Source organism: Panthera tigris, chromosome C1 (genome assembly GCF_018350195.1).
Source record: "Panthera tigris isolate Pti1 chromosome C1, P.tigris_Pti1_mat1.1, whole genome shotgun sequence".
NCBI classification, from domain to species: domain Eukaryota; kingdom Metazoa; phylum Chordata; class Mammalia; order Carnivora; family Felidae; genus Panthera; species Panthera tigris.
Window position 1 is genome coordinate 8,327,710 of NC_056667.1, and position 20,794 is coordinate 8,348,503.

Here is a 20,794-nt window from a genome sequence, read left to right on the forward strand (position 1 = left end):
CCCTGATACTTCAGAAGGTATTTTATTTATTTTTCATATGAAATGTATTGTCAAATTGGTTTCCATACAACAGCCAGTGGTCATCCCAACAGGTGCCCTCCTCAATGCCCGTCACCCACTTTCCCCTCCCTCCCACCCCCCATCAACCCTGTTTATTCTCAGTTTTTAAGAGTCTCTTATGGTTTGCCTCCCTCCCTCTCTAACTTTTCCCCCTTCCCCTCCCCCATGGTCTTCTGTTAAGTTTCTCAAGATCCACATAAGAGTGAAAACATATGGTATCTGTCTTTCTCTGTATGACATATTTCACTTAGCATAACACTCTCCAGTTCCATCCACGTTGCTACAAAGGGCCATATTTCGTTCTTTCTCATTGCCATGTAGTATTCTATTGTGTATATAAACCACAATTTCTTTATCCATTCATCAGTTGATGGACATTTAAGCTCTTTCCATAATTTGGCCACTGTTGAAAGTGCTGCTATAAACATTGGGGTACAAGTGCCCCTATGCATCAGCACTCCTGCATCCCTTGGGTAAATTCCTAGCAGTGCTATTGCTGGGTCATAGGGGAGATCTACTTTAGAGTTGCTAACTATAAGTAAACATGATGGCAGTGGAGTAACGCCTCCTGTTGGCCATGAGTTCTAGAATCAAAGCATGAAGAGGAAGTTGAGAAATCGTGTGTAGTCAGAGTCCACCCCCCCCCCCGCCCCAGTATCCCTTACACAGGGAGGAATGTCTCTTCTGTTTGCAAACGGGCTGTGATTCTCCCTTTCCTGTGGCCTCGAAAGCCAAGATCTAGTTGGGGGAGGTGATGGACCAGTAACATATTTTTCTTTGTTTCGTGTACAAGTGATGAAGTTCAGTTGAGTTACATGCCCACGCGATGCAATTCCATCGCAGTATTTGTGGACGGGGCTAATACCCAGGGCTGGGCGACTGCAGCCACAGGACACCGTCTTCTCCCTCTCTCTAGCCTGCTGACCCTCTCCCTCTCCTGTAGGCTATGGACTCGGAGGATGACCCCTTGCTGCAAGACTTGTGGCAAGAGGAGGAGCAGGAAGAGGAGGAAGCAACCGGTGAGGCCTTTAGGAGGGCCCAGAAGCCAGGGCCCCGAGCTGGGAAAGGAGGGCAGTGTTGCTGGAGGCATTGGACCTTGCCTTCCCGGCCGCCTGCCTCGGGCTTCTGGAGCACCCTGGGCTGGGCTTTCACAAATCCCTGCTGTGCAGGGCTGGTGCTCTTCCTGGGCTGCAGCATCCCCATGGCCCTGTCGGCCTTCATGTTCCTCTACTACCCGCCGCTGGACATTGACATCTCCTACAACGCCTTTGAGATCCGCAACCATGAGGCCTCCCAGCGTTTTGATGCCCTCGCGCTGGCGCTTAAGTCCCAGTTTGGGTCCTGGGGGCGCAACCGGCGCGACTTGGCTGACTTCACTTCTGAGACGCTCCAGCGCCTTATCTCAGAGCAGCTGCAGCAGCTGCATCTGGGCAACCGCTCTCGACCGGTCACCAGGCCCCCACGGGCAGTCTTTGCGGCCCCAAGGCGTGGCCCAGGCATATCCCCTGACACTTCCGCAGACCAGAAACCAGCAGCCAATCGGAGTGGGCGTCTTCGGCGGGAGGCCCCAACCCTGGTGGATCTGGCAGCCAACCAGAGTGAAGGCCCAACGAACCAGGGCATGCAGAAGAATGTACGGTGCCAACCCAGCACCCCGCCCCGTGCTGTGGCTGCGGCCAATCAGAGCCGAGTCCGCAGGGGTGCCTCGCGCTGGGACTACTCACGTTCTTATGTGAGCGCCAACACCCAGACGCATGCGCACTGGCGCATTGAGCTTATTTTCCTGGCCCGTGGCGACGCAGAGCGCAACATTTTCACCAGTGAGCGGCTGGTCACAATCCACGAGATTGAGCGCAAGATCATGGACCACCCGGGCTTCCGGGAGTTCTGCTGGAAACCCCATGAGGTGCTCAAGGACCTTCCACTAGGGTCCTACTCCTACTGCTCCCCACCCAGCTCGCTCATGACCTACTTCTTCCCCACTGAGAGAGGCGGCAAGATCTACTATGATGGCATGGGCCAGGACCTGGCCGACATCCGGGGTGAGCAGCCTTGTGTGTGGCCGATGACACAGCCTGCTGGGGAGGGCCTTGTAAGGGGTGGAGCCCTTGGGTGGGTGGGGCTTGTAAGGGGCGGGGCCTCAGTGAGGCTGAGGGCGGGTCTTCATGAGATTGAGAGAAGGTACTTTAGAGACCCATGGGAAATTTGGCCATGGACTCACACCTGAAGGAGAATGGGGTGGGACTCCGCTGTGGGCAGACTCAGGTTCGAGCTGCCTGCTGGGCGTGACCTGAAGGTGATACAGCGAAAGACTGGCAGCAGGGTAGGATGTGAGATGGATTTGAGAGAGGCAAGGAAGGTTTGGGTGCAGACCTGGATTGTGGGAAACTGGCCAGTTAAAGAATGGGTGGGGTAGGGCTTGGGCATGAGGTTGGTTAGAGGGAAACCCAGGTGTGGTCAGAGGACCGGGCATCTAATCGGAGGAAGATAAGGGAGAGAGACAAGTTGAAGGGAGACCAAGGCGGGGTTAGTTTGTAGTAATTTAGGGATGAGACTTGAAAGGTGGGGTGGGGCTAGAGAATGGTCGTGGGGTGGGGCTTGGGTGCTTGGGTGTGCCTTCTAAGGGGCACACGGGCAAGATTCTAGGCAGATGAATGGGGACTGTAATGGAAAGGTGGAACTCGAGGGCTGCAAAGACTGAGCCTTGGAATTAGGTGAGGTTCACATGCAAATAAAATGTGAATTTATTGGGGGCTGCCTGAGCAGGTCTGGGGGACTGCTGCTCTTGGGCAGTGAGTTCTTTAAACCGTTGCTCTGTTCCATTTGAGACAGCTGGAGGCAGCCTGAGGGGGAGTGCCACGTCCTTAGAAAGGAGTGAGATTAGCAAGGAGGACAGGATGATGTTGATGGAGGGCTGTGGGGAGCTGCCCTCTGAGCTCCTTGGGCCACCACCCCTGCCCCTGCAGGCTCCCTAGAGCTGGCCATGACTCACCCCGAGTTCTACTGGTATGTGGACGAGGGCCTCTCCGCAGAAAACCTCAAGAGCTCCCTACTGCGCAGCGAGATCCTCTTTGGAGCACCCCTGCCCAACTACTACTCAGTGGACGATCGCTGGGAGGAGCAGCGGGCCAAGTTTCAGAGCTTTGTGGTCACCTACGTGGCCATGCTGGCCAAGCAGTCTACTAGGTAGGTAGGAGGTCCAGCTGCACGCAGTGTCTGTTTGTCCTTGTGTATATCAGGAAAGGGCTGTGTTAGGGTAGGAAATTGTCTTTCGAGTGTTTCTTTCTCATAAACCCCAGATCACCTCCCCTGAACCTTCTCCCTAGGAAGTCTTTCTTCCTGAATCAGGGGCAGAGCCAGATACATCCTCACTGTCACTCTGACAGCTCAAAAAGCCCCTTTTCTTGATCAGTGCTGATGGTTAGTGAACATGAAAGCTTTGGAGGAGGTAGGAAATCCCAGGGCTTTTGCCTAAGAAGTCTTGGATATTGATTTTTCTCCTGAGATGGTGCCTAGAGGGCTTTCTGGAAAGAGTACTGACCAGGGAGTATTGGCCTGTTTGCCTCCTCTACCCAGAGAGAGAGTTGGCAAATATGCCTCTACTTCTCTGGGCCTCAGTTTCCCTACTTGTAGAATGGGGATGATGAGTCCCGATACCTTCTGGAGGCATTAGGAGGAGGTGAGCCAAGAGATGTGAAGGTGCTCTCAGGTAGTGGGTGCTTTGGTTGTCCTCCAAACCTTGGGCTATGTGTCTAAAAATACACGTAGGCCCCTCCTCACCCAGAAAGGGCATTAAATAGTTCATCTATCAGTCCTGATGGGCAATAACTGTGATGCCTCTCAGTCCCCTGCCCTGACAGGCCAGCTCCAGGCAAATGAATCATTCTGCCTGAAATACCCTTGTTCCTTCCATTACTCATTCATTGCATTGAGCAACAACTATGATAATCAGAACCAACATTTATGTGGCACAGTGCTGGTATAAGCCCTTTATACACACCATCTCATTTAATTCTCAACACCGACCCAATGAGGCAGGTGCTATTATGATCATCTCCATCTTATGGTTGAGGAAATCGAGGCACAGCCCTATTAAGTGAGTTGTCCAAATTATAAAGCCCATAAGTGGTGGGATTGGCACTAAAAGCCAACCTTTCCAATCCAGAGCCCTTACCTCTTTTGTTTTTATGCCAGTCGCTGCACTAGGAACCTTCTCCTGACCCTGCTTCTTTGCTAAACAAACCCCTGCTCATCCACTAAGATCCAGCCTGGGCAGTTTTTCCCTGAAGCTGGAGTGAAAGCCCACTCCACCCCCCTTCCACCATGCCCTTCCTTCTCACTAGAGGAGGAACAAAAGAGCATACATGAGCTTTGGAGTTAGATATGTCTAAGGTCACATACCAGTGACTTAGTCCACTTGGGAGTTTCCATGAGCTCTTTCACCTCTCTGAGCTACAATTTCATCATGGCACTTGTCAGTCTGTATTTTGGCTGTTTAATTCCTTGTCACTCAAAGTGCATTCCTCAGATCAGCAGCATCTGTTTCACCTGGGGGGTTGTTATAAATGCAGAATCTCCAGGCCTTTCTTGGACCTACAGGATCCTAGATGACTTGTCTGCATGTTAAAGTTTGAGGAAGGTTTAGTTTCATTATGTTTCAAGAGAGTGTGAGTTTGTTGCGGGCTGGGATTGTTCCTGGCTTCTTTCTATAGGCCTGGTCCCTAGGACAGTGCCAGGAACCCCTTAGTAGGAATTTATCTTGGGCATGAATGAGTGGGTGGGTGGGGGTGGATGAACAAATAGAGGTGTTCCAGAGAAACGTACTTGGCTAGGGTGGGAAACTGGGAGGGGCTGCCTGCAGGAGGATCTTTAGGGTTCAAATACCAAAAACTACCACTGCGTAATATGTTCAGCTGTTAAGAGAAAACCTCTGCCTGGGTAAAAAAGCCTCTCTTCCCGTTCCCATCACTCTAGAGCTTCATAGGAGCAATGAAAAGCAGAGTCCCTATAGACTTTAGTATCTTCTTTTGGAATAATTGGATCTTTTTACTACCTTATGACTGGTTACCCAAGAGATGGCAACATGCACCTTGACTTAACTACAGAATAATACAAATGATCACTTTCACTACATCTCTGATAATATTAGAATCTTAGAACATGTTCACTGCTTTTATACCCTTTAGCCTTTTGCATTTTGTTGCATGCATTTTAATTCTAGATACATTGAAGCCCCGCATGATATCACATTATTATTTTACTAAGTCAGTACTCATTTATATTTACTCACATATTTACTTTTGCTGTTGCTCTTCATTACTTTCTACAATTTCATGTTTCCCCCTAGAATCATTTTCCTTGTATCTTTAGACCTCTTCTTAATAGTTTTTTAAGTGCATATTTGCTGAGGATAAATTCTGTGTTTTTGCCTAGAAAACATCTTTATTTTACTTTCATTTTTGAAGTATATTTCTGCTGGTATAGAATTGTAAGCTGGTAGTTATTTTCTTTTAGTACTTTAGAGCTGTCAATCCATTGTGTTCTGACTTCCATCATTCCTGTGGAAAAGTCAGCTGTAAATATTTTTGTTGTTCCTTGGAAAAATTGTCTTTTTTTTCTCTGGCTGCATTTAAGATTTTTCTCCTTGGCTTCACCAGTCTTACCATGAGTTATGTAGGTGTAGTTTTCCTTGAATTTGTTCTGCTTGGGGTGCACAGAACTTCTTGAATCTGTAGATTGATAACTTTCATCAGTTTGGGGAGTTTTCCTGGCTATCACTGCTTCAAATATTGCTTCTACCTCATTCTATGTTTCTTTTCCTTTTAAGATTCTGATTACACAAATGTTAGATTTTTTTTTCACTGAGTCCCATGTGTTTTCAGGGATCTTGTCTAGGTCTTTTATTTTTCATTTCTATGTTTTGGTTTTTGTTACTTTCTATGTTTCGTTTCTTTCTGTGTTTTAGATGTTCTAGTTCACTGATCCAGTCTTTTGTTATATTTAATCTGCCACTTAATGTCTGTTGACATTTTAATGGTATGTTTTTCTGTGGAGAATTTCCATTTGATTCTTTGTTATTTATCTAAATCCCTGGTGAAATTCATCATTTTATTTATTTTGTCCATAGTATCCTCTCTGTCCTTAAACATATTATTATTTTTTTTTAAATTATCATTATTTTAAAGTCCTTATCAGCCGACTTTCAACATAGGGATAAGCTGTGGATTTGTTTCTGTAGTCTGTTCTTTCACTTGGTTTTTGGTCATGTGGTCATGCCTATGAGTATGCCTGGTAATTTTTATTGAGCGATAAACATTATGCATAAAAAAACAAACAGGTCCAGGTGATATTATTTCCTGCACAGAAAGTCTATCATTCCTTCCACTAGGCAGACAGAGTTGTGACTGATCACCTTAAGTAACCAACCATTTTGTTGAGTCAAGGCTGTTTTGCAGCCCTGGAAAGTCTCAGTCTGCCCCTTGTTTGCCCTTGGTTCTCTAGGACTTTCTACTGGGAGTCTGGTGTATTCTGCAGAACTCTTTCCCCTAACAAGTTCCAAACTCTAATCTTTGTTTCTCAAAACTACAAACACACACACACACACACACACACACACACACAAACCAACAGAAACTCCATGCCACGTTTTTAAAGAAGCTTTCTGCTTAGGTTTCTAGCCTAATGCTTCATGCAGCTCCAGTATTTAACCAAAGTGCTGAGGGGAAACTCTGCTAGTTCATCTGACTCCTAGCCTCGATTTTCACATCTTTCTGCCTGTGTTCAGAATCAGCAGATGCCTCCAGGGTGAAAATAGCTGTAGAAGAACAGCTTACCTTTCCTAGGTTCTTCCCTTTATGGAATCTTTCTGGAGTCCCTCTACTTTTCATTACTTCAGGAACCTTCTACTGTCATCAAACAGATGATTTCTGAATTTTATCTTTTTAGTAGTTCTTGGCAGGAATACTTGTCTTCCATGAACTATTCCTTTATACCTGAGAGTGAAAATTGGGGCCTGTGTCTTTTTATAGCCAGCAACTAAAATAGGACCTGGAACTTAGAAGGCACTCTATAAATGCTGTACGAATGAATGAGTAGAATGAATAACAATTTCTTGGGGCTCCTGAGTAGCTCAGTCGGTTAAGAGTCCAACTTGGAGTCAGGTCATGATCTCATGGTTCATGAGTTCAAGCCCTGCATCAGGCACTCTGCTGTCAGCACAGATCTGCTGCAGATCCTCTGTCTCCCTCTCTATCTGCCCCTCCTCCAGTTGTGCACTCTCACTCTCTCTCTCTCTCAAAAACAAATAAACATTAAAAAAATTGTTTGAATTTTCAGTTGTCTACTCTAATGAAAGATCAATTGATCTATATAACTAAAAAAGTAGATAATTCAGAGATCTTTTCTATTTTACTTTTAAGTGTTCTGTTTTTAAAAACAGCTTTATTGAGATGTAATTGACATACAACCAACTGCACATACTTAAAGTTTACAGTTTGATTAGTTTTGACACATGTATATACCATGAAACCTTCACCATAATCAAGATAGTGAACATATCCATCACCCCCAAAAGTTTCCTCATGTCCCCTGGCTAATGAGTCCATCCTGCCTCTTCTTGCCTCTCCACCCCTACCCCAGGCACCACTTTCTGTTTTCTATTACTGCATACTGGTTTTCATTTTCTAGAATTTTATATCCATGGCATCATATAGTATACACTCTTTTGGTTGACCCCTTTCAGCCTAATTACTTTAAGTTCTATCCATGTTATTGCAGCCATTGATAGTTTATTATTTTTAGATGCTGAGCAGTAACCCAGTGTATGGAGATGCCACATTTTTTAAATTTTTTTAAACATTTATTTATTTTTGAGACAGAGTGAGAGACAGAGCACAAGAAAAGGAGGGGAAGACAGAGGGAGACACAGAATCCGAAGTGAGCTCCACGCTCTGAGCTGTCAGCACAGAGCCCAACACGGGGCTTGAACTCACAAACCGTGAAATCATGACCTGAGCTGAAGTCGGTTGCTTAACCAACTGAGCCACTCAGGCACCCCAAGATGCCACATATTTTTATACAGATATCCAATTGTTCAAACATCACCTGTCAAAAGGATTATTCCTTCAACAAAGATTGCCTTTGTACCTAGGACAAAAATCTATTGTTCATAGATATATAAGTTAATTTCTGGACTCTCTGTTCTGTTCCATCAATCTGTTTCTTTATTTGCACATGAGTACCACACTGCCTTAATTTTGGTAGCTTTATACCATATCTTGTCTTTATACCAAGTCTGTTAAGCCTCCCAACTTTATTCTTTTTTACAGTTATTTTAGTTATTTTAGGTCCTTTGAATTTCTATTTGAATTTTAGAATTCACTTGTCTGTTTCTCCAGGAAAAAAAATGTCTGCTGGGATCTTGATTATGGCTGTGCTGAATCCATAAATCAACTTGAGAACTGACATCGTAACAATATTGAGTCTTCTTACCCATGAATGTAGTATATACATCTTTTGTCAGATGTATCCCTATTTCATGTTTTTATGCTGTTGTAAATGGTATTATTTTCTTAATTTTAATTTTCAATTGTTCATACTAGTATATAGTAATATAATTGATTTTGTATCCTGTAACCTTGCTAATCTCCCTTAGTAGTTCTAGAAGTTTTTTGGTAAATTACATTAGATTTTTTACATAGTTAATTATATCTTATGCTAATAAAAACAGTTTTACTTCTTCCTTTCCAAGTTAGATGCCTTTTATTTTTCTTTCTTGGCTGATTGCACTAGCTAGAACCTCCAGTATAAGGTTGAATAAAAGTAATGAGAGAGGACATTCTTGTCTTATTCCTAATCAAAAGTACATAGGGTTTTTGTAGATGTCCTTAATCAGGTTAAAAAGGCTCCCTCTATCCCTAATTTGCTGGTAGCTTTTTTTTTTTTAATCAATAATGAATGTTGAATTTTTTCAAATGTTTTTTCTGTGTCTAAAGAGAGATCATACAATTTTTCTTTTTTGGTTTAATGTAGTGAATAACATTGATTGAGTTTTTAATGTTAAGCCAAGCTTACATTCCTGGGGCAACCCAAGCCCCCCCCCCCCAGCTCTTGGTCATGATATAGTTTCTTTTTTATATAGTGTTAGATTCTATTTTGTATTTTGTATTCTGTTTGTATTTTGTGTTCATGGGCACAATATGTTCAACATAGATATTGGGCTGTAGTTTCCTTGTAATGTATTTGTCCTATTTTGGTATCAGGGTAATTCTGCTATTATAGAATGAGTTGGAAAGTATTCTCTTCTCTTTAGTGTTCTGGAGAGTTTGCATAGAACTAGTATTCTTTCTTCCTTAAATATGTGATAGAATTCATCAATAAAACTGTCTGGGCCTGAAATTTTCTTTATGGGAAGAATTTTTTAATATACATAGATAGGGCTATTAAAGTTAGCTATTGCTTCCTGCATGAGCTTTGGTAGTTTTGAGTCTAACATTAAATCTGTCCATTTCATTTAAATTGTCAAATTTGTTGGTAGGAAGTGGTTCATAATATTCCTTTACTATCTTTTAAATATCTGTAAAACTGTAGTGATGTCACATCTTTCTTGTGTATTTTCTCTTTTTTCATGATCATTCTGACTAGAGGTTTATCAAATTTTTTTTAACCTTCTCAAAGAACTAGCTTTAGATTTCTCTGATTTTTTTTTCTATTGGTTTTGTTTTGTATTTCATTAGCTTCTCTGATCTTTGTTATTTCCTTTTGTCTGCCTACTTTACATGTAATTTTTATCTTGTTCTACTTTTTTGAAGTAGAAGCTGAGGCCATTAACTTGAAATGTTTCTTCTTCTCCAATACAGGCATTTATTGCTATAAATTCCCTTTTGGTACTGTTTTAGCATATCCCACAGATTTTCACATGTTGTGTTTTCATTTTCATTCAATTCAAAATACTTTCTATTTCCCCTTTGATCTCTTTTTTGACCTGTGTGTTATTTAAAAGTGTGTTATTTAGTTTCCAAATATTTGGGAATTTTCCAGATATCATTTTGTGGCTGATTTTTAATTTAATTCATTTGTGGTCAGAGAACATACTTTGTATGACTTCAGTCCTTTTAAATTTAGTGAGTCTTGTTTTATGGTCCAGATTGTGGTCTGTCTTACTAAATGTTCCCTTGTGCACTTAAAAAGAATACATATTCTGCTGTTGATGAGTGGGGTGTTTAATAAATACCTGTCAGGTCAAGTTGGTTGATTGTGTTGTCTTGATGAATCAAACGCTTTATCATTTTGAAATTGTCTTCTTTATCCCTAGTAATATTCTTCATTCTGAAATTTATTTCATTTGTTATTAATATAACCATTCCAGCTTCCTTTTGATTTGAGTTAGCATGTCATATATTTTTCTTTTTTAAATATTTTAACCTATTTGTTTCTATACTTAAAATGGGTTTCTTGTAAGCTTCTAGGTCTTGCTTTTTTTAAAATCTAGTCTGTCTCTGCCTTTTAATTGGGGTGTTTAGACCATTTATAGGTAATGCAGTTATTAATATGGCTAGACTTAAGTCTCTCTTTGTTCCCCTTTTCTTTTCTTTTGCCTTCTTCTGGACTGATTCCGTGTTTTTTTATTATTATGTTTTATTTCCTTTGTTAGTCTTTTTTTTAAGTTTTTTAAACATTTAATTATTTTTGAGAGACAGAGAGCAAGCAGAGGAAGGGCAAAGAGGTAGGAAGACACAGAATCTGAAGCAGGCTCAAGGCTCTGAGCTGTCAGCACAGAGCCCAATGCAGAGCTCAAACTCATGAACCACGAGATCATGACCTGAGTCGAAGTAGGACACTTAACTGACTGAGCCACCCAGGTGCCCCTCATTTGTTAGTCTTTTAGCTATAACTTTTTATTTTAATGGTTGCTTAGGGTTTATAGTATATAATCTTAGATTATCACAGGCTACCTTCAGATGACATTTTACCACTTTGTGTATAGTGTAAGACACTTCCAGTAGTATGCTACCATTTCTTTCCTCCCAGCCTCTATGTATTGTTCTCATGTATTTTATTTTCATGTGTGTTATCAACACCACACTACATTATTATTTTTGCTGAAGTGGTCAATTATCTTATAAAGAAACTTAAATAAGCAATAAGAAAATATTTTATATTTGTTCATGTCATTACCATTTTTAATCCATTTTATTCCTTTGTATAGATCCATATTTCCATCTGTTATTCTCTTTGTACCTGAAGGATTTACTTTAACATCTCTTATAGTGCAGGGATCCTGGAGATTAATTCCTTCTGCTTTCATGTATTAGTGGGGCGCCTGGGTGGCTCAGTTGGTTAAGTGGCCAACTCTTGGTTTCAGCTTAGGTCATGGTCTCATGGTTTCATGAGTTCAAGCCCCACATCAGGCTTGGGATTCTCCCTCTCTCTCTCTCTCTCTCTGCCCCTCTTCTGCTCATGCTGTCTCTGTCTCTCTCAAGATAAATAAACTTTAAAATTAAAATAAAATAAAAAATGAAAAAGTCTTTATTTTCCCTTTGCTTTTGAAGTATATTTTTGCTGGGTATAGAATTCTGGGTCGATGTTTTTCCCAATAGGTAAAAGATGCTGCTCCATTATTGTCTCACTAGCACTTGTTTCTGATGAGAAGTCTCTCTCATCTTTGTCCTTCTGTATGTGATGCGCCTTTTTCCTCAGGCTGCTTTTAAGACTTTCTTTTGGTCACTGGTTTTGAAAAAATTTGGTTATGATGTGCATTGTTGTCATTTCATTTCATTTTTTTTTTTTTGTACTTGGAGTTTGTTGCTCAAGCTTCTTAAATCAGTGGGTTTATAGTTTTCCATCAAGTTTGGAAAAATTTCAGCCTCCTTTGGGGAGCCCCATAACCCATGTATAAGGTTATACTGAGACCCAGCAACTCTCAAGGCCGTTAGTCAGGATAACCATAGGGCCCATTTTGCTTCTCATCTCTCAAGAATCATCATCCTGTGTTGTCTCATGTCCCGATTCTTGTTTTATATAGTTTCTCTTATTTTTTTGTTAGTTTTATGGGGAGGGTAAATCTAGATTTCATCTTATCACTGCATCGTGTCCAGAAGCAGATATCACTCCTGTTTGTATTTTAAAACTCTACTTGACCAGCCCGGTTAACATTTTTGTTATTATGAAGAATAGTTTGTGTTAAGTGCACACTGAATAGCAGTGTAAAACTGCATAAGTGGAAGCTGGTTTGAATTTAGAATTTTGCAGTGAACAATTGAGTATTGGGAGATGATGTAGTATTTGACTATAATTGATTATTATCTGTGTTGAGCAGGGTCTCAACCTTGACTGTACGTTTGAATCACCTGGGAGATTTTTAAATACTGATGACTCAGCCCCACCCCAGAAATTCTGGTTTAATTTGTCTAGAGTACGGCCTGGGCATCAGCAGTTTTGGAAGCCCCCAGGTGATTTAACATGGAGCCAAGGTAAAGAGCCCTGTGGAGGTGGGTAGCTCCTGCTTCTCTTCCAGGTGTCAACAGTACAACCCACTTCTGTCTTTCCTCTCCCCTTCCAGCAAAGTCCAGGTTCTGTATGGGGGGACAGACCTCTTTGATTACGAGGTGCGCAGAACCTTCAACAATGACATGCTCCTGGCCTTCATCAGCAGCAGTTGTATTGCTGCCCTCGTCTACATTCTCACCTCCTGCTCAGGTAGGCCTCCTTGGAAGGCCCAGCAGGAGCCAGCCCCTTTCTCTCCTTCCTGTGTGCTCCTGTCCGGCCAAAGCCTGCCTTCTCCAGAATGCCAGAAATCATCTCAAATCCATTGTGTCAAAGGATTCTGGGGAAGGGTGCTCAGAAATCACCTTCCAATCCCAGGCAGGTGGACTGAGGTCCAGAGGCAGTTTGGGCCATACCTGAGGGCCCCTGCTCCTGGGACCTCACGTGGTTAACCTTTTGCCCTTTGACCATCGTTTTCTTGCTAAAAATTTGGTTTTGGGGAGTCTGGAGTACTGGACCCTTCTTTATGGATTATTCTGTAGCCTGTTTTACAGTCCCAGTGCAGCTGCCTTTCTGTCCCCAAGGTCACTTTAACAGCATCATCTTTTCCATGTACCCTGGCTGCTTCTCACTGCATATACAGTGGGTACTCTCTATTGCCCAGGTGAACAACAGATTAGTAATACCTTCACAAATGGAAAAGACACTCATTCGTCCATGTAACAAATACTAATTGGGCACCAACTATGTGTCAGATGCTCTGAGATGCCAGGGATACAGTGGTGAACATCACCAACACATTTCCTACCCCCACGGAACCTCTAGTCTACTGGGGTGACAGATGTTAAACATATAATAATTCCCTACTAGCGATTGAGGTAGGTTCTGCAAAGATGAGGGCCTATGAACCACCTACTCAGGTGGCTTCCTCTGCCACTCGGGCTCCTGCCTGGCCCCTTCTTTCTGGGCGTGAGAACTGTGCAGAGCACACCCAGGGTAGTGCAGGGCTGCCACAGGACCCAGCTGTGTCCCTGAAGGGTGTGTGTTCTGCTGGATCCTCCCACTGTATCCCCTCTTGCCCTGCCCAGTGTTCCTGTCCTTTTTCGGGATTGCCAGCATCGGCCTCAGCTGCTTGGTGGCTCTCTTCCTGTACCATGTGGTCTTTGGAATCCAGTACCTGGGCATCCTCAACGGGGTGGCTGCTTTTGTGATAGTGGGCATTGGTGAGTTGTTTCTGTGGCATGGTGGGAAAGGTGGAAAGGAGGCCAAGATTTGGAAACAGGGGCCTCGTTCTGGAGACGGGGGCTGGGGAGGGCAGGGAGAATGAAGGGCAGGGCTTGGATTTCGAGTGGGTAGAGCCAAAGTTGGATGGGTCTTTCCAAACTCCAGACTGAGAAGGAGGACTCCCCTGAAGCCTGACCTCTTGGGGCAGACTCAGGATTGGGCTAGGCCCAGCTTGGGCCTGATTCTGGATATAGCAAAATGATCCTGAGCCTGCCCCTGCTGGCCTGGGACTCCCTCCCATAGGTGTGGACGATGTCTTTGTATTCATCAACACCTACCGCCAGGCCACCCACCTGGAAGACCCACAGCTGCGGATGATCCACACCATCCAGACGGCAGGCAAGGCCACCTTCTTCACCTCCCTGACCACAGCCGCTGCCTATGCAGCTAATGTCTTCTCCCAGGTGCGAGACTGCCTTTGTCCCTAGCCCCGCCTCCTTCTTCCCCCCACCACGAGCCCTGGACCCTGCTCCTCCCACATGCCCCACATAGCTTTTGCCTCAAGGCACTTGCCATGTCCCTAGACACCATTCTGGCTACTAGTCACCATTACCAGAACTTAACAAATGGTAGTCATCCAACTTCTGCCCTGAAGGGTATGTGGCAATTTCCAAAGCTCTTCCACATTTAGTTTTCAAGACATAGGACGAAGGTACAATTACATCCTTATTTTCCAAATACAGAAACTGAGGCCCAGAGAGGTAGAGCAACTTCCCCAAGGTCACACAACTGGTAAATGGTGGCCTATCAAGTCCCCTGACCCTCCGTCTAGAGCTTTTTCCAACCACCGGCTTCACACTGTGTTGTCACCCCTCTCGCTGACGTCCCTCTCCCCTGGCCCCATGCTCCTTCAGGCCTCTGAGTTGGGCTCAGGAGAAGGGCCTGTGTTGGGCCCAGGGCCTTGGTGCTGACAGAACCTGAAAGGCAGTGAGCCCACCTGAGCCTTCAAAACATTTAATGACCTGGGCCGCGTGTCCCATCGAGAAACCACTAGATGCTTTGGGATTATCCAGGCCGTGCTAGAGAACTGCATCCAGAACACAGGCAGAGCTGGGCTCTAGTTCCACCTTTGTGATGGGCCACGTGACCTCCAGACCTCTCTGAGCCTCACTTCCCCCCTGTGTAGCTTATTCAGAGACTAAAAGGAGATGATTGTCCCAAGTTTTTCACAAACAGTGAAGGCTTGTCTGCTGTTGGTTACAGTGTCCTTCTGAGCGCCACATCCCTGTGAGGGTCCCTGGACACCCTGGAGCACACCCATTGTTCCTCGGCCCCAGGAACATATGTGAACATTCTCTTCCTTACCCTCATTAACACACGGCCTGGTGTCTAACGTGCTGTCTTCCTCTGATCGTCAGTCGCTCCTGGAATGACTGCTATCGAGCACCTGCTCCGAGTCAGGCACCGCTGTGGCCAGTGGGCTGCAGCATGGACACCAGCCTCCGACCCAGAGCTAGGAGTGTCCCTCCCCTGCTGGGTCCCCTGACACCAGCCCTTGCCTTTTGACGTCCTCCTAGTTCCCGTGGCTGGCAGCCTGGCAGCCTGAGCCTCCTCATCCCGTCTAGTTCTGGAGGTGGTCCGGCTGCAGGGTCTCAGACTCCCTGGGCTCCAGGCCTGACCAGCCTCACATCCCACCCTTGCCTCTCCATTGCCAGATCCCGGCCGTCCATGACTTTGGCCTGTTCATGTCTCTCATCGTGTCCTGCTGCTGGCTGGCTGTGCTGTTCACCATGCCTGCTGCCCTGGGCATCTGGAGCCTTTACATGGCACCGCTGGAGAGTGCCTGCCAGACCAGGTGAGCAGGTGGGCAGAGGCGCGGTGGGGAGGGGGCGTGTCCTCTGGGGCCACTCAGCATACCACCTTCTCTTCTACAAGCTCTGTGATCCTTTATTGAGCACCTTCTGTATGCCCAGTTCTATGCTGGGTGCTACCGGGGGACCAAGGAAGGAGAAGAGAACCCTCCCTGATAGTCGCCATTTGTGATTACCTGCTCCGTGCCAGGAAGTGGGCAGAGCACTTTTGCACAAGACCTTATTCCCACTGCCTCCCCGTCCCCGGGACCCTCGGAGCTGGGTTCCCTTGTTTTGCTGGTCTTACCCACAAGGAAACAAGGGCTGAGAGAGGGTGGGTGACATTCTCAAGCTCACCCATTCAGTAGGCAGCAGAGCTGAGATTAAAACCTCGTAATCTGACCAGACCCCATGCCCAGGTGCCATACTAAATGTCCCCAGGCTTCTCCTCTCGGTGGAGAAACATATTTAGACACAGTGAGCTGTGTGCAGACGTGAACGGGTCAGGGCCACGGTTGCTGCCAGAGGTCGGGGGGTTGGGGTCTCACGGCCCGAGTGGTGGGGCAAGGAGGGAGAGCGGGGGAGGCCACATGGGGTCTGGCCTGGGTGGCTGGCTGGGCTTGGGTGCTGGGAATGACAGGGGCTCTGGGCTTGGGGCAGGGCACACCAGGGCGGGGGTCCCTCTCCCTGGGTCATGGCTGCTGTCACCCTTTGTCCAGAGGAAGGGGGGCACCGAGGGTCTGGGGGGCAGATGGCACCGGGAAGGAACCAGGCAACAGGCTCCTGGGAGTCTGTGACGCGTGTCCTCGGGAGATGTCCGCAGCAGCCTGAGGCCCGGGCTCATGTGGTGGGCGGAGGCTGGAGGTGAGGGGGGGCTTGCCCCACCCTCCTGGCACACCCGGGGCCCTTGGGGCTCACCCCTCTCCCCGACTCTGTCCGTAGCTGCCACCAGAAATGTGGCCGCAAGAGCTCCCTGCACCTCCCCGGGGACGTGTTTGCCGCCCCCGAGCGGGCTGGGGGCAGCCCCACCCAGGGCCCCATGCCCTACCTGGATGATGACATCCCCTTGCTGAATGTGGAGGAGGAGCCAGGTGAGTTCCGGCACAGGCCTGCCCTGCTGACCCTGGCGGGACCCGGGGCTGTATCTGCCAGGAAGGTCACTTTCGACGAAGTGATTTGAGGACAGGCGGATCCTGATGGCCCTTGGGGATCCCCCTCGAGCATTTGGGCTTCCCTAGGGAGGGCGGGGACGTGGGTGGGCTTTGACGGGTGTCTGGGCCAGGCCTCTGATGGGCCGCTGTTCTGCCTGGCAGTGTCGCTGGAGCTGGGAGACGTGTCCCTGGTGTCTGTGCCCTCGGAGAGCCTACAGCCAGCACCCGACAGGGGCAGCCGGGGCCAGCTCATTGCCCAGCTGCAGGAGTTGCTGTACCACTGGGCTCTGTGGTCAGCCGTCAAGAGCCGCTGGGTGATCGTGGGTAAGTGGCTCTCCACCCTCCTTCCCCTGTGTCTTGCGGTGGGATCCCAGCCCCCTCCTGCAAACGAACCTGGGTTAGTGTCTCACTCTCTGGGCCTCCCCACTTCCTGTGTAGAATGGAGCCGGTCCCACAACAGCTGTTGTTTATTAAGCATCTACTATGCGCCAGTCATCATGCTGGGTGGGAGAGCAGAGCCCCCAATGCTTGGGCTCCAGAGTCAGACCACCCAGTCAGACCAGTCAGCCACCAACTGGGTGACCAGCCAGTAAGGCTGAGCTGTGAGTCAGTCTGAGCCTCACTTTCCTATCCTGTTTCTGAGGAGGAGAATAGCATCTATCTAGGGGCGCCTGGGTGGCCCAATTGGTTAAGCATCTGACTCTTGATCTCAGCTCAGGTCATGATCTCACGGTTCCTGGGTTGGATGGAGTAGCACGTCGGGCTCTGCACTGACAGCGTGGAGCCTGCTTGGGATTCTCTCTCTCTCTCTCTCTCTCTCTCTCTCTCTCTCTCTGTCTCTCTCTCTCTCTGTCTCAAAAATAAATAAACAAACTTAAAAAAAAGAACAGTATGTATCTAATAAGGCAGTCGTGGGGCAAGTAGAGAACTCAGTCGGGTGTGTGAGATGCAGTAAGTGCTCAAGAAACATTCAGTGCTGCTGTTATGATAACGATTGACAGTATTTAAGGTTGTGTATAACCAAGCGCATGTGCCAGCTCTTTACCAACTGTTAAGTGCCCTAAGGTAGTGGCCGATTCTTATCCAGGAGTCTGAGATCGCAGCTTATAGCCTGATCTCCAAACGACACAAATAACATCCACCCCTCCCCGACCCCCCCCCCCACCCCGCACCAAGGGCGAGTCCCTGGCAAGGCTTCACCCCCAGGCCGGCTCACCATACCTCTGCCAGCTCCCTTGGGCCCCCGCCCCACCCTGCCACCCCACAAAGGGAACCGCTCTCACCTGGGGCTGTGGGTGCCTCCTGCGCCCTGGCCCCACCTAGCGCGGCGTCCTCTCCTGGCAGGGCTCTTTGTCTCCGTCCTCATCCTGTCCCTGGTGTTTGCCAGCCGGCTCCGCCCCGCCAGCCGGGCCCCCCTGCTCTTCCGGCCCGATACCAACATCCAGGTGCTGCTGGATCTCAAGTACAACCTGAGCGCTGAGGGCATATCGTGCATCACCTGTTCAGGTGAGAGTTCCGTCGGGGTGTCCCCTGTGGCTCCCTGCTCTCTTTGGAGTTTCGGGTCTCCAAGACTGTCAGCCTGAGAGATGTGACGTGTCCAGGCTGTCCGTCACCGTGCAACCTCAGCAAACCGCTGAGCCTGAGTGTTTCCGCGTTTCCTGAAACAGGTATTTACTGGGTGCTGGGGAGACCTCAGTGGGCAGGACAGGCTTCCTGAACTCAGGGAGTTCATTCGCCTGCCAGGGGCCAGCGTTGTAATAGTGGATCTGAGCTGTGATGGAGGAAGAACAGGGCACCTGGGGAGCTCGAGAGAGAAGAGAAGAGAGGTGGGCAAGACCAGGGCCAAGTCTGAGAGAGGCAGCCGCGGGAGCTAAGGCCAGCCAGGTAGGTGGGGCCGCGGTCTGGAGGGCTAGAGCGAGGAGTCTGCATTTTATTCTAATTGGCAGGGGGAGCTAGTGGAGGGTTTTGAGCAGAGTAGGGCTGTGATGGAGGGCGCTGTGTGGAGGTGAACGGTAGGGCCAGGGTGCAAGCTGGCTGGGAGACCAGGTAGGAGGCCGGTGCCCTCATCTGAACTTGAGATGGTGGGCCTGAGGCCAGCGTGCTTATGGGGGCAGCAGAGCCACGAGGTTTTTAGGAGGTGAAAGCCATAGGATTTAGGGATGGAGTTGGTGTCAAGGATGAGCAAAGAGGTGAGTTAAAGATGTCTCCTCGCCTTAGAGGTAGTCTGGTCCAGAGGAGAGCCTGAGGTCAGGGTTGGGGGCAGGGGAAGTTGGCCAGTCGGTTAGAACCAAAGGAGAAGATGCTTGGGCAAGTGCTTCCTGTTCCTAGGAGAGGATCCGCTGACCGCTCTAATTGCCTTCGTTTAGTTAGGGCGGTGTCCGTATTAACCTGGCCTTCCCCTTGGTATTGGCATTAGCCAAATGCATGATAATTGAGTGTGGCTCAGGGAGGTGCCTGAAGAGCCCCTCCTAAGTTGGAGCCAACCCCTTCCCCCCCACTCCCGCCACATCCCCGGCTCCTCTCCTGCCCGCCCGGGCACATGCATCAAACTCCATTACTACTGCCGCTATGAGGCCACCTGCCATCCCTCAGGGCCCGGAGTCAAAAAGCCACATCCACTACCATTTCACAGATGGACAAAACCCAGGATAGTGCCAAAACTCCTGGAATCATCTGGAGAAGGGCCAGGATGCCGGCCCAAGTCCAGCCCCCAGGCCCTTGTAGCTCTCAGCATTCTGAACTGCCTCTCAGAGGGACCTGTTCATGTTGTCCCAAAAAGGGCTTGCAGGGCCAACAAGACTGGATCTGAATGAGGCTCTGCCTCTCACTTCCTTTGCGGGTCACGGCACCTCCCTGAACCTCTGCTTTCTCCTTTGTCAAGCGGGGTTAATGATAGCGACCTTCTAGAATTATTGTGAAGATTGCATCTTTGAAGATGTCAAATTTCTCTCATTAGAAAACAACGAAGAAAACAGAAAATTCATCCGCAGTGGTTGAGGCAAAACGAGACAGTCCCCTGTCATCTGTGCTAGTTGATGACGTTCCTTTTCTAATTGTTCCCACTAATTGAGCATTTATCACGAACCAGACATGTAGCCAAGTGCACGAGATGCAGCACCCCGTCTGGTCCTTCCACCACCCTCTGGAGATTCGGGGTCACCCCGTTTGCCAGAGCAGGGACGTGAGGCGTGGCGAGGAGGACGAGGGAATGCGTCCGCATGTCTTTCTCTGGGTGGAGCTGACAGGTGCCTTTCTTTCGCCTTAAGATTCCTGCGAAATCAGGGGCGCCTGAGTGGCTGAGTCGGTTAAGCATCTGACTTTGGCTCAGGTCACGATCTCGCAGTTCAGGAGCCCGAGCCCCCACGTCGGGCTCTGCGCTGACAGCTCGGAGCCTGGAGCCTGCTTCACATTCTGTGTCTCTCTTTCTCTCTCTGCCCCTCCCCTGCTAGAACTCTGTGTCTCTGTCTTTCTCTCTCAAAAAAAATAAACAAAAAAAAAATTTAAATAAAGATTCCTGCAAATTCGATATTTGGCACTTTTTCAGTTCCATCCCGTTTCTTTCAGACCCCTGACACCCCTCCCCCTAAGCTGAGAGCCCTGAGGCCCACGTCCCTGGGGCTGTTATCCGTCCCAGTCTCTGCCCTCCCCTGCCAGGCTCAGCCAGGGAGGCCCTGTGTCCCTAATGACATGTGGGGGGGGGGGGCCAGGTCTGTTCCAGGAGAAGCCCCACAGCCTGCAGAACAACATCCGGACATCCCTGGAGAAGAAGAAGCGGGGCTCAGGGGTTTCCTGGGCCAGCCGGCCTGAGGCCACCCCACAGGGTAAGTGGGGCATGTGTTCTGGCTGGGGTGGGGGCTCTGGGGGATCCTGCCTGGTGCTGGGGTGTGGAGGTCCTGTGGAGATAGATGACATTCATTCCCTGGGTCTCCTGGGAGAACAACAGTCTGTGTTCTTGGGGTCACTGAGGAGGGGTTGGGTTGTGGGGGGGGGTGACCTCAGGGCCCCTCCTGCCAGCACCACAGCCAG

At 47.9% G+C, this 20,794-nt stretch overlaps 1 protein-coding gene across 1 annotated transcript in view; it reads left to right on the plus strand.

Moving 5' to 3' along the window:
• Positions 1-1,006: 1,006 nt before the first annotated feature.
• The window catches only part of DISP3 (dispatched RND transporter family member 3), a 30,394-nt gene continuing 10,606 nt past the window's right edge, over positions 1,007-20,794 (plus strand). The window contains exons 1-10 of the mRNA XM_007078374.3: positions 1,007-2,102; positions 3,027-3,246; positions 12,620-12,756; positions 13,632-13,766; positions 14,071-14,231; positions 15,483-15,622; positions 16,560-16,708; positions 16,931-17,092; positions 18,113-18,274; positions 20,476-20,589. Coding sequence (XP_007078436.2) covers positions 1,007-2,102; positions 3,027-3,246; positions 12,620-12,756; positions 13,632-13,766; positions 14,071-14,231; positions 15,483-15,622; positions 16,560-16,708; positions 16,931-17,092; positions 18,113-18,274; positions 20,476-20,589 — 2,476 coding nt within the window. The remainder of the gene's footprint in view (positions 2,103-3,026; positions 3,247-12,619; positions 12,757-13,631; positions 13,767-14,070; positions 14,232-15,482; positions 15,623-16,559; positions 16,709-16,930; positions 17,093-18,112; positions 18,275-20,475; positions 20,590-20,794) is intronic.